The sequence below is a fragment of the Ammospiza caudacuta genome, chromosome 2 (genome assembly GCF_027887145.1).
Source record: "Ammospiza caudacuta isolate bAmmCau1 chromosome 2, bAmmCau1.pri, whole genome shotgun sequence".
In the NCBI taxonomy this organism is placed as follows: Eukaryota; Metazoa; Chordata; class Aves; order Passeriformes; family Passerellidae; genus Ammospiza; species Ammospiza caudacuta.
Genome location: NC_080594.1, coordinates 51,735,564 through 51,751,053, shown reverse-complemented (window position 1 = coordinate 51,751,053; position 15,490 = coordinate 51,735,564). Strand labels below are relative to the sequence as shown.

Genomic DNA, 15,490 nt, shown 5'->3' with positions numbered 1-15,490 from the left:
GAGCTGTGTAATTAAAGGTGCAGGCCCTGAGAGTATTTGTGCTCACCAATGCCTAGAATGTTGAACATGCCCACTAGCTGAATGTATTTGGTTTGATGTATGTCTTGGGCTCAGAAGTCCAAAATGAAGGGCTTTATCATTAGGGAATTGTTCAAAATGTAAACCTTTGAAATCCCAAAACATCTGTGATTCTGAGCTCATTTTCAAACACCGAAGTTCTATGCTGCAGATTCTGAGTTTTTTAGAACTTCCTGGGCACCTCTCTGGGAGGTCCTCCTGCTGACAGATAGCTGAATCCAGACCCAGAACTGACATGCATTTAAGATTTAGCTTGAATGGATTGACTCCTGTAATCCTAAAGATACTATTGTTGCAAAACATGGAGGGTATCCAAAGAGTTCTGCAAAAGGGTCTCCTAAATCAGAAGCATCAGAGTCAAAATAATTCAATGTGTAAAAAAAGCAGTAAGACTAAACACCCTGAGATCTAACAGAAAGGGAGAATTTTCTTCTTTTTCCTTTTTCTCCTTATTTACAAATAACACACTGATAAAAGAACCTGCTCAGGCCTGGGAAACTCTTCCTCTCCATGCCTTTTTTTGTCTTTGCTTTTGGCACAGTTTTAGCCTATGAGCAGTATGGTTTTGGCTTACACCGTCGGAGTCAGTACTATGATAGCGCTTCTGTTATGAGGAGGAAACCCGTTGGAATTAAACTATGTTGCAGCTGTATCAAGTATGCGGACACATTTTTAGCTTCTAATGAGGTTCCTGTTACAAAACAGAGATCTCTAGGACTCGCTGACGTCAATGGCCTATAATTGCCGCGCTTTTGTCATTGCGTGTACACGGGCTCCGTATCACAGGACACCGTGGGGAGCGGAGCGTGTGCCCTCCCTTTGGCTGCACCCAAAGCTCTGCAGTGACCCCTCCGTGGTCCTGGTCCCTCACCAAGGCTCACAGCTCCTACTGAAACAATCATCTTTCCAGGGTGAGCCACCACAATGGAGGGATACATCTGAAAGAGCATTCCTAGTATCCGTTAGCCTTTCTAGGGATTGCTTGCTGAACATAGTAATAGCTCTTTCGTGGATTTCCTGGCTAATATGACTATTTTTCCTGAAGATTTTTAACTGTGTTTTATTTGTGTCATGTGTTGACAATAGCATAGTGTAACTAGTCTCAAAGTAAAGCAAACCATCTTGCCTAAAAATTGTTGTACAATTGTATTAGAAATTCTTTGTGTCAGAGTGTGCTCTAGATATAAATTAATAATCATAAAAGTCCAGATAAAAGAAAGAAAAACAAACAAGAAGGGGAATACTCTATCAGGTTTTCTTTCAAGGTTTAGACATACTTTGTATTTGAAGAGTGTTATTTTACAGGTTTACTAGAGGCACGAGTGGAACAACCTTTCTTCTAGAATAAGACGTACAAAATGGGATTGTTTTTCTTTAAGGAAATTAGGCATGTGGGCCGGTTCAACAGACACATTTCCTAGGGCGTGATTCACCTCATGGTAAAGCAGATGTGTAAAACAAGTCAGATGAGTCCCGTTGCAAAATTCCCCTTTTCTCACCAGGGACAATACCAGTGATTTGGCTCCTAGCTCAGTGAGAAATGTCTGTATTGTAGATGTGCAAGGGAGGCTGGAATGACTCTCAGTGTGCAAGATTCTTTTGGAATTTCTTCTGAACAGCCCCAATAATTTATCTGGGATAAATAAAGTTAAGGAGGTTTAATCCCTTCAATGGAAAGGGATTCAGTTGGCCCATGAACTTCAATGAAGTCTGCATGCCTGTTCTTTACTAAAGACTATGGTCCTTTTCACATGGACGAGGGAAAAGGGTGTTATGTGCATGTGATGAAAATATTTCACCTCTTCTAGCCTGAAAAGAATCTTAAGGATGAGCCAAGTATAAGAAGGGGTTTTGGAAGAACTTCAGAGGATAAGATTTTAGAGATTTCAAGGAGCTTAGATTTTCCTGCAGAGACTTTTCTTCTTGCAAGTGTATTTGTAAGTCCTCTGACTTACATAGCTCAGATTATTAAAAACAAAACAAACCCAAGAACAGTAGCTGAAGCTTGTGGAAAGAAAAACCCTCTCCACTGTTTCTGAATTTGGCATTTCAGTGTTGGCTAGTTTAGTTGTTTGTGCAAATCCCATAAATAGCCTAGACAGGTTACTGATACCAGACATAATATTGCATGTGCTAAGTCTCTTATCACCTTTTTATCTGGCTGCCAATCAGCTTAGCAAAAAAGCTGCTATTTATGCTCTTTAACAATATAGCAAATGACCTTCATGGATTTTGTGATTTCATGAGTGCTCTTTGTGGTTTCATGTTGATTGTAACTGAGAGATATTGTAAAGAACACAGTCAACCCAGCACACAGTCATTCATTCTAGGTATAATTTAAAAATACACTAAACTGATTTTTAAGTAACCTTTAACATACGTAAGTATTCTGGCTATCCAGCTTTCATTTTTCTAACCTCACAGGCAGGGCTGAAGGGAAAAAACCAACAAATAAAACAACAACCCAAATCAATAATTCATAAAAACAAGGTCAACCCCTTAGATCTTCCATTCCAAATCCCAATGAAGCTGAATGTGTAACCTGGATGTGGCCTTCAAAATAGGTCAGTCTGTGATGTTCCTTTCACATCTAGGACTTTATGAACATAGAATTGAGTGAAACTGGCTCAAAAGACGCTGGTGGGAAATTAAGTCATGCCAGATGTGCTGCCAACCAGCTATGTGGGGAAGGTTCATTTACCTTCCCTCAGGAAGAAATTGAGAAGGAATGTAATGGGAGCTAATGGCAGTAGCTGGGGTTGTGATGGGAAGGAAAGAGGAAAAGAAAAGGCAAGGAGAGCTATTGCCTGGGGGACAGAAGAATTCCATGTTGTTGGCAAACCCTGCCAAGGTGGCATAAGCTGCCCTGGCGCTGGTGTGTGTTCAGCTTTGCCTGATCCAGGCTGGTAAAGTCTGCACCAGATTCTGATCTTGAGGCACCAAGAGTATCCCGTTAGGGCCTTTACGATGGAAGAAGAATAAAATCAAAGGGAACCAGGAAGAGCCTCCATGCTCATTATGAAAACAAAACTGTGCTTAGGAAACATGATGCGTATTCCTTTTAATCAAAAGCAGGAAGACATTTGGAGCACTCGGGGCCATCGATTGCCCTCTGGCCCACGGCGGAAGTCCCCGGTGATGTCAATGGGAGCTCTGCACGCGAATAGCGGGGCACGGCAACGCCTCGGCGCACAACACACGGAGGGCACCACGGGAGCTGTCACCAGCCTTGGAGCCCGCCAAGGGCAACCAGGGATTTCAGCTGCTCTCGTACAGCTCTTTGTTGGCTGCTTCAGGTGTGGACGTGCGTTTCCACTGAAGAAGAAGAAGGAAAACATGGTGTTTTATGCTGGTTTCCTGGCCCGGCAGGAATCCTGCGAGGTCTGAGCTGCACAGCCCCCACTGCCTCAATACTGGCATCAGTCAGTGGTGACACTGTCTGCAGACAGCACCGGCAGTCCCCAGAACAGCTCTTCCTCACACTTACAATGATCTGGAGATTATGGTACAGGAAACCACTTTGCAAAGCTTGCTGGTTTTGGGCAGAAGCTCTTAATTTTGTGACAAAGACAAACGAGTCTTTGGGGAGTAGTAAATCGGTTTGTCTGGTGATGTTAAGGGGCAGGTGACCTCTTCTGTGCTGCAGTCCCTGAAACAAAAAAGGTTCTCTTCCCTGTGCTACAAACAGGTTCATTCTTGGTCTTTCCTTGAATCGTCCTGCAGAGGAAATGTCAGCCTAACAAGTCCTCAGGGCATTTTTTATTACATATGCATCCTCTATTACTCATAAGTTCCTTTCGCTATCTCAGTGGACATTTAATACCTACTATTAAATAATACTTTGTGGGTTTCATTTCAGAAAGTTTGTATAAGTTTCATTAAACCGCTTTAGCAAGGATTTTTGTGTATCCTGGAGTACATTTGAGATCTTCTGCCTTAGAATTCTCACTGGTACAAATTAGACCAGAATCCATTTCTCTTCCTGTTTGATGTCTGAAACAAAAATATTATTGCATATAGTAAGAAAAGAGGATCCTAAGGGCAGAACAGTTTGATGACCCTGGGAAGTGCATATCATACTTTTGAAAGACAAGCAAAAGTAACTTACTTGAAGAACTGCTCGAGTGAACATAGGTCAACACGCAGAAGTTTGGGGCCAGAACACTTAAATCAAGTGTTACAGTTTGAGGTTTTATAAGGGATTGATTCTTGCTAACTTTACTAATTTCTTATCCAAGAAAGATTTCCATTGTTATTTCTAGGATTTTTGATTGAGTGAAAATAATGGGATTTGCCTGAAAAAACATTAGAGCTGTAGATAAGCACAGAATTAAGATCTTAATGTTCTGCTTTTTTTAGGAGTTAAAAACCAAACCTTATGTGAATTTGGAGGTAGTCTATCTGCAATGTGAGTCAAACTGAAACTTCAGATCTGAACACCTGCAAAGAAGATTTGGAGCCAGAGCCTGTGGCTTAAGCCCCTCTTTGTTTAGTGGCCCAAACAATAGCACCAGCAATGTTCTCTGTTCCCAGCGCAAGCTATTTATGACAATGCCCTTTGTTAAAGGGATTGTTCAAGGGACGGTAAATTACTCTGCCAAGCTGTAGCTTTGACTCAAGAGGAATTAATGTTTTCCTGGCATTTTCATTTACCTTGTCACATAAAAAAGAGACACATAGGTATTGTGATAGTGGGAAGGAGGAGAAGAATTAACTCTCTCTAGTCCATATGCTCGGAGGTGAAAAAATGTCTGGATAATCATGGTAGATTCTTTCTCCTGATGTAGTCAGTGTGAATTTTTCCTATCAATTTCCTTGCAGACATCAGGAAGATGTGCTTTATAGGGGGTTCCTGATACGTGAATTTCAGCTCACTTCCCATACATTTACTTTTCCTGGTGATAAAAAGATACAAATGCCATGAAATAAGAAGCAGATATCTCAGCAGTAGAGGTGTTGCTGTAATGGAAAAATGGGCTTCAACTGTCCTGAAATTTAAAGAAAATTTCAAAGTACTGATACTGTTATTGAATGATACATACACCTTCAAATACTTAATAGTTTGATGAATATGTTTAGACAAAAGTAAACAGAAGATTGGTTTCAGGACTTTGTTTAGCTTTCATTACAGACAGGGTTAGTCTGTTTTTTTAAGTCTGTATGCAGTGTTACAATTCCCATGCAGTGCCTTAAGATTTCACATTTTAACCTTTATTTTTTCTTCTTTTGCAGATACAAGCAATCCATTTGTAGAGATGCACAGTGATATACCTAAAATAATAAACATGGCTGTAGGAAGAGAAATGATCATTCCATGCAGAGTCACAGATCCAAACATTGCTGTTACTTTAAAAAAGGTACCTCTATCCGAGCATGCTCTGAAAGTGTTACTGTGGATGATGTTTTTGTTTGTTTGTTTGTTTACAGCTATTGTAATGCTTTTGAAATATTTTGACAATTTAATATTTCTTATGCAATGTTTCTGGGTGTCAATGTGTTCAGAAATATTTCAACCCTGGAGGCTTCATTTTGAGTTGCACAGAAAGACTTCATCACATCTCCTAAAAGGGTGGAAATTTTCTGAAGAAACTTAAGCTTTTCATAGTACTTTATTAAATCCTCACTGGCAAAGGTTTCTTAAGCCCAGGAAGGAATTTCTTGTTAGGAGAAGAGATTTCCTCCCACTGCTTCCCCTGCCCTTCCTCCCTTTTCCTCTTCTGTCCTCTGGAACAGGCGGTGAGTCCCTGGGGACTTGCTGTGGCAGTACAAGGATCTTTGCAAGCCTTTGCCCTACCTCACTCCCACCAGAGACTTTGCTGCTTCCTTTGACATGTGAGCACACTTAGGCAAGGGATGGCTTTTCTTTCTGGGGAAACTTTACAGGGAAACTGCAACATTTGATGTGGTAGGGCTAGTTTCAGAGAGAAAGGAAAAAAAAAAGGTATTTCCATGTTTTAGGAAAACATTTGTCTCCTAGATACCTTAAGAGTTACATGGACAGCTAACTGAACCATATGTATGCAGTAAAGTGCTTGGTATCAAGACTGAGAATGGGGCATTTTTTCAAAGTTACCTCCTTTTTTTTTTTTCCTGAAAAATTAGGTGGAGGTGGCAAAGAAGTTTTATTTCTAAATAAAGGGAGTTATGTACATAGTGGCAATGAAAGTTCATCACTGTTAAAAGGAAAGGAGGTTTGTCTCTTTACAGAATAATGTGCAATTGCCAAACAATACCACTGTAAGGTACTTATCTAGTGCAACATAAGTCTTTGATTATTCTTTGACTGTAGAGCTTTACACCAACCACAAATTTTATCAATTCTTTCAAGTGCTGCTTTGTTAATATAGATACTGATTTTACTGCTTGGTTTTAACCTGTTAAATTCCATGAAAGAGAACAAAATGCAAAGAAAAGAAAGTGATCTGACCCAGGACATTACCCTGTCTGTGTAGGTACACACACACATACAGTTCTCTTGCAAGAAGATGCACAAGATTGTGTGGCAAGGGAATCAAAAGCGAGATGTAGCATTCCATAGAAGGGGTGTTGTAAAGTGGGAATTTATTTGGGCACTATAGTGTTGCATCTGAAATTCGATTTCTACTTGAGAAAATTCCTGTCAGGTTTCTCTCATTAAACAATATTAAAAAAATTCTCCTTATTTGTAGAAGATTAAAATGTAGCTTCTCTTTTTTATTTTAATATCAACTTGCCTTTAGCTTGGGCTTGTAGTGTAAGGCACAGCTTTACACCATCAAAACCAGATGTAAGATTCTCAGAAGGAGAAGGAAGAGGTAGAGCCAAGCCTTGAAAGAAAGGATTGGTTGCTTACATGTTTTGCATTCCAGGAAAAATAAATTTGTTCCCTAATTAATCCTAGAATTTCCTGAAGCATGTAAGCTACAATGTATTACATCATATCTTACTTTATTTATCTTCTATTACACCCTTATATGAAGATTCCAGCACGGTTTTACTCACAGGGCAATTAAGAGATGTGTTAAATGCATTCCACAGCTGCAGGCATACTACTGCTGGAGAAATGGCAAGAGCTATTTTGTGTTTTCCATTAGTGATAAAGGAAGAATTTGGTGTCCTCATAAAGCAGTCCTCTGGAACTGGAAAGAAAATACCAGCTTTAGAGTCATTAGTTTCTGCTTTCTACATTGCCAGGAAGTAAAAACACAAAATATTTTTAATAATCTCTCTCTCCTGGAAGGAATCCCTACAGTTGCATGAGCACTGCCTCCAGCGTTTGTTTCTTTGCAGTGCTACTTCTTAGCGGACCAATATGGGAAAGGTTTATAATCCGTCTTCAAAACTACAAACTATTTTTTTACTCAAACTTCATCTTTACCTTAGTCAACCTTTTCAGATACTGTGTTGCTTTCATTTTCAGGCTGAACAATCAATTTCAGATTGTATTTTATGGCATCACAATCACATATAACATAGGAGAGGGATCTTCAAAAATTAAGAAGCTAATAGAACATAGACTGGGAAAAGGGGAGGAACCTTTTAATTCATATTTCAAATTCAACCTTCAGGTCCTGATGTAACCTTTATCTGCAGGAGCTGATGGCCTTTTCCTTATCATATGAAGTACTGTGAAATCAATTAATAGTTTTGATCTAATGCTTAATAATTAGATATTCAGAGCCTCTGAAATCATCATTCCTATCAACATGATTCTTGCAGCCTCATTCAGGATCCATAAAATAAGATAAACCTTATTGCAAGTCAGCTGTGCACTTCTCTTACCTCTTTGTTTCTTCTTATCTTGATAAGTGAAGAAAGTATCACCTTTCGATATGATTATTTAATCCATCTGTTTACCAAGAATCCTTTTGGATTCTCCATCATAAAAACAATTACATTCATGGGAATAGAAGTAAATAAGCTTCAGTACAAGGAATAAAAAATGCAAAAAACCCCAAGGGATTTTGTGAATCACATACGCAGACAATCTGAATTCTTAATAATGCCACCTCATCCTTCCCAAGTTGGTGGAAGGGGAAACATGAAAGAAAAGCCAAACATTCGAGAAGCTAATGTACATTTAAATTAAACTTTTAGTTGTCTCTTTCCAATACAATCTGCCTCTGGAGATGTGGGGAACCACAGCTTGGCTATAACTCTTGACCATATGTACATACACAGTACGTGGCTGTACGGTGTTAATGCTGCCAGGTACCAAAAGCATTCAGCAAAGATGGAGCAAAGAAGGAGGCACAGCCTATACCAAAAATAGTTGCATTTGAAACAAAGTACAAAGAAGGTAAAAGGCCAAGAATGCACTGGGAGCCACAGTGATAGGGTTCACACAGATTAGTATGTAGACAATAAATTCCATGTTTACTGCAGCCGTCGCAACAAGCTGATTCTTTGAATGCCTCTGACTCACTGTTGGTTCCCATCTGAAAGCTATTATTGTGGCTGAATTTATCTTCTGCTGCTTCAGTGGGAGTCTCACTGTTACAGCACGATGTTTCTTCATAGGTTTTCTACTTCTCTCTGTGATGACCAAATGGCCAAGGTTTTTGACAAGGCCTTGAACTACACTGGCCATGCTCTGCGCAGGGGCAGGACCAGATGACCCTTCCAACCTAAATTATTGTGTTATTCTTGGATCCTCTCTCTTGTACCGTCCATGCAGTGATCAGCATGGTGACTTCAGTTTTCCTTCTCGTAACTTAGTGTTGGGTTATGCTTTCACAGGTGACTAGTGTAACTTAGTCTCAGAGATGCAAAAGAATTATACAAAAAAGATGTAGCTCTAGTGGTTTTGAGGAGTGTCAGATGAGTAAACTGTACAGGCAAAGATTTGCCTCCAGAATAAGTAAGCCTAGTGGACATCCAGACAACTCACAATTACAAGTTGCAAAATAGGACTCTTCTGGGTGTTTTGGTTACTTTTGTATTCCTGGAGTATGGCTAATACAAAGTCAGTAATACATCAATTAAGTAATAAATGTGCAGTGAATGAATTCTGTGGGAAATGCTAGTCTAGGAAAGCTCTCACCCTCTGGCTTCACTTTCTTCCTGAAAACACATACAGAAATATGTTCAGAAATAGTTTGATTTTCACCAAAGCAGGAAAAGATAAATCCGATTGAAGCTTATGAAAACATAACTATTAACCACTAGTTACACCAAAGTTGAAAATGCATTTTGTTTAGAACAGGAATGGCAACAGAGCTTGTAGGGACCAAGATACTGTTGAATGGTAGCCAGCAGGCTGTAACGTAATGGGCTTTACTTGTGTGGGCGCTACACACACTTCCCTATGATTTGCATGCTTATTATAGCATCTTATCAGCTGTTGTAAAGATAAGGAATTCTACCACGTCATTTTGTGCTTTGTATTTATTGCTCATTTGATTAATCGTGAACTTGGTTGTTTTGGAGGCAGTGGCATGAGATGAGTGAGTGTGATCTCAGGGGTGTCTTTCTGCACAGGCAGCATTGAGGGTGGCACGTTGTAGAGAGCAGCTGTACCCCACAGGAAGGAGACAGACTTCATTCTGCTTCCCCCAGCCTCCGACAGCCACCCATGATGGCTCTGCTTGTAGGAGGGAAAGGGCTGTCCAGCACACAAGTCCTCTGCTCAAATAAAGGGGAAGAAAGAGATGAAGGGACACAGTGAGATTGGTGCACAGTGGGAAGTGAAGGGCTGCAAGGTGCTTAGTTGATCCAGGAATCTTTCCTTATGACCATAATTCATTTAAACTCTGCTCTGTGCCATCTTTAAAAATATCTTATTTTTACTATTAAAACAGGTGTTACTCAAAGTAGAGTCATATCCAGGCTTTGTACTCATGGCTGATCTGAAAATGAGAGGTTTTGTCTGAGATCCAATGGCTGTGTTAGGCTTTACTCCTTCAGGTTTTCCTTGATATCTTATTAAAATGGGGCTTAAAGTGCAAAGGATCATAATGTAAAAGGTAACTTGTAGTGCTGACAAAATGAACGTTTGATCCCACATGGCAATAATTTTTTGTTTGTTTTTTAAGTCTTTTAGGCAAAATAAATATGAAATGCATGGATTGAATCCTGGCAGGAATTTCTTAAAGCCACAAAATGACAGCAAATTAAGCCCATTTGTCATCTCCATTGAAAAGTGTGTATTTGTTTCTCTGTGTTGGAACCAGGATACTTAATTGCAAAGGTTCCTGGAGATGAGCACTTTAGCTGCCAACCAGGAGCTAACAGAATAGCAGCCCAACTGCTGAAACTAATGGTAGTGTCAATCTATTGTGTCATAAATTACATCCTGTTATAAATAATGAAATCCTGGAAACAAATGCAGCCTTTGCATTCTTCACTCAGGTTTTTCCTCTATTTTGTGATGAAAATGTGACTTGAAAAACCCACATTATTAAATGTCATTCTTTTCACGTTGATTGGCATTTTTTTGGGTGCTTTTTCGCCCATCCCTTTTTTACTAGGCTATTTTGATTAGAGAGTAGACACGAGGATGAGCTGTTTTTCTGACGTGTGTTTGGCACTTCCAGATTCCACGAGAAACCCTAATCCCTGATGGCAAGACAATAATCTGGGACAGCATGCAAGGCTTCAGAATACCTAAGGCAACTTACAGATTCATCGGGCTCCTGAGCTGTGAGACGACCGTCGCTGGGCACATGTACAGCACCAAGTACCTGACGCACAGAGAAAGTAGGTGGCATTCTCCACCCCCTGCCTCCCGGAAAGCACCCTGCCCTGCTGGCATCACTAATCGCTCTCCCTCTTTGCCACGTGCAGCCAACACCATTTTTGATGTTCAGTTAAGCACCCCGCGTCTCGTCAAGCTGCTGAAGGGAGACAGCCTAGCAATTAACTGCACTGTCACTGCAGCCTGGAACACCAGAGTGCAGATGACATGGACTTACCCTGGAGAGGTGAGTGCTGTGGCTGGAAGGCAGAAAACAGAGTTTTCCCACAGATCATGCTGCATCTAGCATCCCGGGAGGAATTCTGCTTCAGAATGCTTGCCATTGTTTGCATTCCATCATTGTGACCCTTGCTGACATGTCTCTTAAGGTTTCTTTTTTTTTCCTTCTGATGCCTAATTTCATAAGTAAACATGTTTACACAATGTGCTCTGGTTATATTGCATAATCACAAGCAAATGAATAGATTTGTTTCATCTCTGGGAGCTTCTTTTCGACCTGATGGAGCAAGCGAAATTTATCACCCCGTCCCAGGCAGGGGCTCTCTCTTGTGACAAAAAAGTTTTCAGTGAGGCTGTCTTCTCAACACATTCATTCCAAAGACTGGCAGACAGTCAGGCACCCGATTTGAACATGTTTGGAAAAGGTATTTTGATTTAGCTAGCAAAATCTCATTTGTTAAGTGTCACAGGAACAATCCTCTTGTTTTGACAACTACAGGAATGATCTTGAATGTGCTTCTCCACCCCCCACATTGGGAGCATCCCCATAAATATTTGTCACTTACAGAATAACTGCCAGGGAGTCCGTGTAAAACTGATAAGAAATTTGACATTAGCTTAAGGTTTACAACTCCCATTCCTTTCATGTCAGTTTGATTTATGCTGGTGATTCAAGTCAAGATCATTTATTATGTCACTCATTGTATCTAATCACAGGCTGAAATTATGATTGCATTATACAGGGAAGATTAATGCAATTGTTTATTGCTTACTGTATCCATTTTCCCTGGCATTTTTTCACCTCAGAAATAAACAACTTAGCAACAAGAAATGCTTCAAATACATTATATTGCTCGTTGCTCCCCTACCAAGCCCTATCTGGGCACCACACTTGTGAAATTGCGCTTTGTTTTTATTTAGATGGTAACTGAAGGGTGCTCAGTGTTTATAAGACATCAACAATGTCCTGGGTTAAATAAACTTTGAGGCCAAATGCTGAGGGGGAGTTGCAGGAAATAACTCCTCAGAGTCACATTATCTTCAGTTCCACCCTGTTATTCCCTTGCCAAATCTAGTCCCTTTTCCGTCTGTAGCATTTCCAGAATTCTCCCCTCCTTGTGTAAATGTCCTTTTCTTCTGTGTGTCTGTTCCCTATGGCACTGAATCCAGGCATCAAATTATGTGCTTGGATATATCATGGCTTCAGGGATTTTTAGGAGCAGTGCTGGACAATGGCAATGGGGAGCTGGGCATGTTGATATGACAGGCTATACAAAAGGGAGGATCTTCCTCCCTTTGTAAAAGTAATAATTTGGATGCCATGACACATTGGGTGAAGACAGAGATGAATTGCCCTATAAGGTTGCTTATATTTTTTTACTGTTGACCCTCTGGAAATGTTATGTGTCTTTTGCTTAGCTGTGCTGTACAAAGACATCTGGGATTTTTTAAATTAAGTTATGGTGACAGTACAGGAAAATAAAAATCTCAGGAAATACTCATGAAAATTGGTTTGATCAAACTCTTTCTTGTTCATTTCTTTGGCCCTTATAGACAAGGAGAAGAGGTTCTGTAACACAGCGTATTGACCAGAAGAATTCAGAGGCCAACATTTTTTACAGCATCCTCGTTGTGGACAGAGTGCGGGACGTCGATAAAGGCCAGTACACCTGCCACGTGAAGAGCGGGCCGTCCATCAAGGCTGTCAACACAACTGTCATTGTCTATGGTAAGAAGTGGTGCACACTTGTGGGTCATTCAGTGCTCCTGTACCAAGGTCAGCTGTGTGATGGTTTTGCATTGTGACACAAGGTGGGAGCCATTGCGTGCAGAAAAAGGGAAACGAGGGAGGGAGGCACTCCAGGAGGGAAAACCTGTGCTATTTCCTCCATGACTGTTCTCTACTGTTGGCAATAGGCATGTTAATGTTCAATTTCATCACTTTTGTCTGCTAAATATTGTGATGGAGCTGTCCTCAGTCAGTTCTAGGAGATACAATCAGGCAAATTCTAGTTTGGGGGGAAAAAGAAGGTAGAAGCATAATTTAAATAGAAGAATCCCACTTCTGATTCTATGGTACTTATGCATTTCTATGAAAAAATAAACAATAAATACCCTAACTCTACATGGAGCTGGTAGCTGGTAGCTCATTCAAAAAATGCAAATCATTAACGGGGTTTTACAGCAAGACTCTTGATCAAGTTCCCTATGGTTTGTCTGGGCCTTCTGTGAAATCTGGAAATTTCTGATATTATTTCAAATGCATATGAATAAGGACTTTTTTGGCATCGGGTCTCTTTGGGAAGTGACCTTCTTTGGGACACCCTGTTACAATTAGAACTAGACAGGATCTTTGGAGCACCATTGGTGTTAAGGCCAAGTGGCTGGTGGGTGTCCTCTACAATAGATGACTCATGGTCAGAATATGGATTTATTACATATTTTCAGCAGTGTATCTTTCCTCTCCTATCTGGAAGTGTGGACTAAGCACTCTGTGTTGGTATTCTTAGAGAGAAATTTCAGCCCATTTTCTATAGAATTTAAGTTCTGAAATAAGGCACTGGGAACATAGGATGAATTATGATAACCTCTTACTATATCTTAAACAGATAAACTGCAGCTTTCAGAAACAGAGGTTTAGATTATAATTTAAATCAGAGAAGTTGGAGATTAAAATTAGAGTCAGAGAAGCTGGGACTGTTGAAGTCAGCCTGCATTCACATAAGCAGCCCCATCTATAGGATACCCATATTAGAAAGAGACTGTATGAATAAAGGTCAGCAGAATCAGGGCTGTATCTTTATAACTTGACTTGTGTAATGAAATTACTTTTTTGTCCTGTGCATATTATTTTCAATGTATGTGGTAAGTGTGATTAAATGTTGAACTTGTTTAATGGATGTCCATCATCCTTACGCAGTTCATAATGTGAGCAAAAATTGTACCCCAGGTACCATCAAAAGGACACTCAAACATTTCTTATACTTTGAATATTTTATTTTGCACAAGTTGGCAGGGGAGAAAGAGATATTTTCCAATGTATTGTATGAATTTTATTGCCTCTTGGAAAAACCATCAACTTGGCAGAGAGTTGGAGATAGGGGGCCGAGCAAATGGATAAGAACAAATTCCAGCAGGTTATTATTATTCCAGTGAAGTGACAAAGATTTGTTGGTTTGATGAAACAGCTGTTCACCAATGATACAGAAAGTTTCTGCCTTTTCCTTTGCTATTTCTCTGAAGGTCTCTTAAATCCTCTCTGGAAAAATATTTTCTTTTGGAACATTCATTGATCCTTGGCCTGTAAGAGTGGAAAGGTCATCTGATCGTCCTCAGTTCAGCCTCCCACATACTACAGACCACTTTATATCTTGTGCCATTTTTTCTGGCTGGACACAATGTGAATTTGGCTAGAGTGTATCTTCTCCAAGCAGATTCATGCCCTGGGAGCTGCCTCTCAGTTTCTTTATGTATATTTATGGTATTCCTTTATATTTTATAGATCTCTAGGAGATTAGGCTCTATTCTTGCTGTTAACATGTGGGAGCATCAAAATTACTAAAGATAATTTTTATTTGGAGTCACATTTTCTTTAGTAGAGCTACTCATTTTGCAGGGTGAAAATCAGTAATGCACAGCTCTTTTTTTATTGTGTTTAAGATAAAATGTTCATTAATTTGAAACGTCGAAGAAAAACTGCGCTGGAGGCTGTAGCTGGAAGAAAATCCTATCGTTTGTCAATGAAAGTGAAGGCATTTCCCTCTCCAGAGGTTATATGGTAGGACAACAGTTACTTCCATGTGTTCATCCTGGACCTCTTTTTATAATGGAGTTGGGGAGGGTCTTTTTGAAGTTTCAGAGCTGCCTGGGGTTCTGAGAACATTACTTCCCTTTCACAAGTGCAAGAAAGGAGATATGGAAAGTTTAAAGATCCTCAAATAGGTTGGATGTGTCTCCTCTTGAAATCAATGGATGCTCCATAGCTAAATATCTCTACCAGCTTTGACTGAAGTATTGCATCCAGCTTTGCTCAGACTTAGATATGAAACCTGAACTTGCTTTTCAGACAGTAAGAGAAAGAAAAGAAGGCTTTCATTAAAATAAATTATTGACTTGAGTCATACAGGCATGCACTATTGCAAAAAATGGAAGTTGGTATTATTATGCAGTGATCTGCAGGTTGTAGACCTGTGATCTGCAGGCACAGCATTCACTGGATCATTCATTTTGTCTTGTGTAAATTGTGTTAAGAAATTTTTGGAAGAGTTTTTTTTTTTATTAATCCAATCCACTTTCATATGCAACAATGTTATCTATTCATTATCTCAAGGATTTTTTTTTTAATAATTTAAAACACCAGTAGCTCTGGCTCAATTAATTGGACTTTAACAAAGGGTCCATGACAAGACTGATTAAGAACACAAACTATACATACACGAATAGTGGGGGTTCGTGTTACAGCCAGGAATTAATTTTGCTCCAAAAGTGTTGTCTTGTTTTACAAAACCTTTACAGTTA

At 39.8% G+C, this 15,490-nt stretch overlaps 1 protein-coding gene across 1 annotated transcript in view; it reads left to right on the top strand.

Annotated features, from left to right (window-relative positions):
- The window catches only part of FLT1 (fms related receptor tyrosine kinase 1), a 107,556-nt gene that overhangs the window by 19,718 nt on the left and 72,348 nt on the right, over positions 1 to 15,490 (top strand). The window contains exons 4-8 of the mRNA XM_058824828.1: positions 5,311 to 5,435; positions 10,593 to 10,755; positions 10,843 to 10,979; positions 12,527 to 12,701; positions 14,633 to 14,750. Coding sequence (XP_058680811.1) covers positions 5,311 to 5,435; positions 10,593 to 10,755; positions 10,843 to 10,979; positions 12,527 to 12,701; positions 14,633 to 14,750 — 718 coding nt within the window. The remainder of the gene's footprint in view (positions 1 to 5,310; positions 5,436 to 10,592; positions 10,756 to 10,842; positions 10,980 to 12,526; positions 12,702 to 14,632; positions 14,751 to 15,490) is intronic.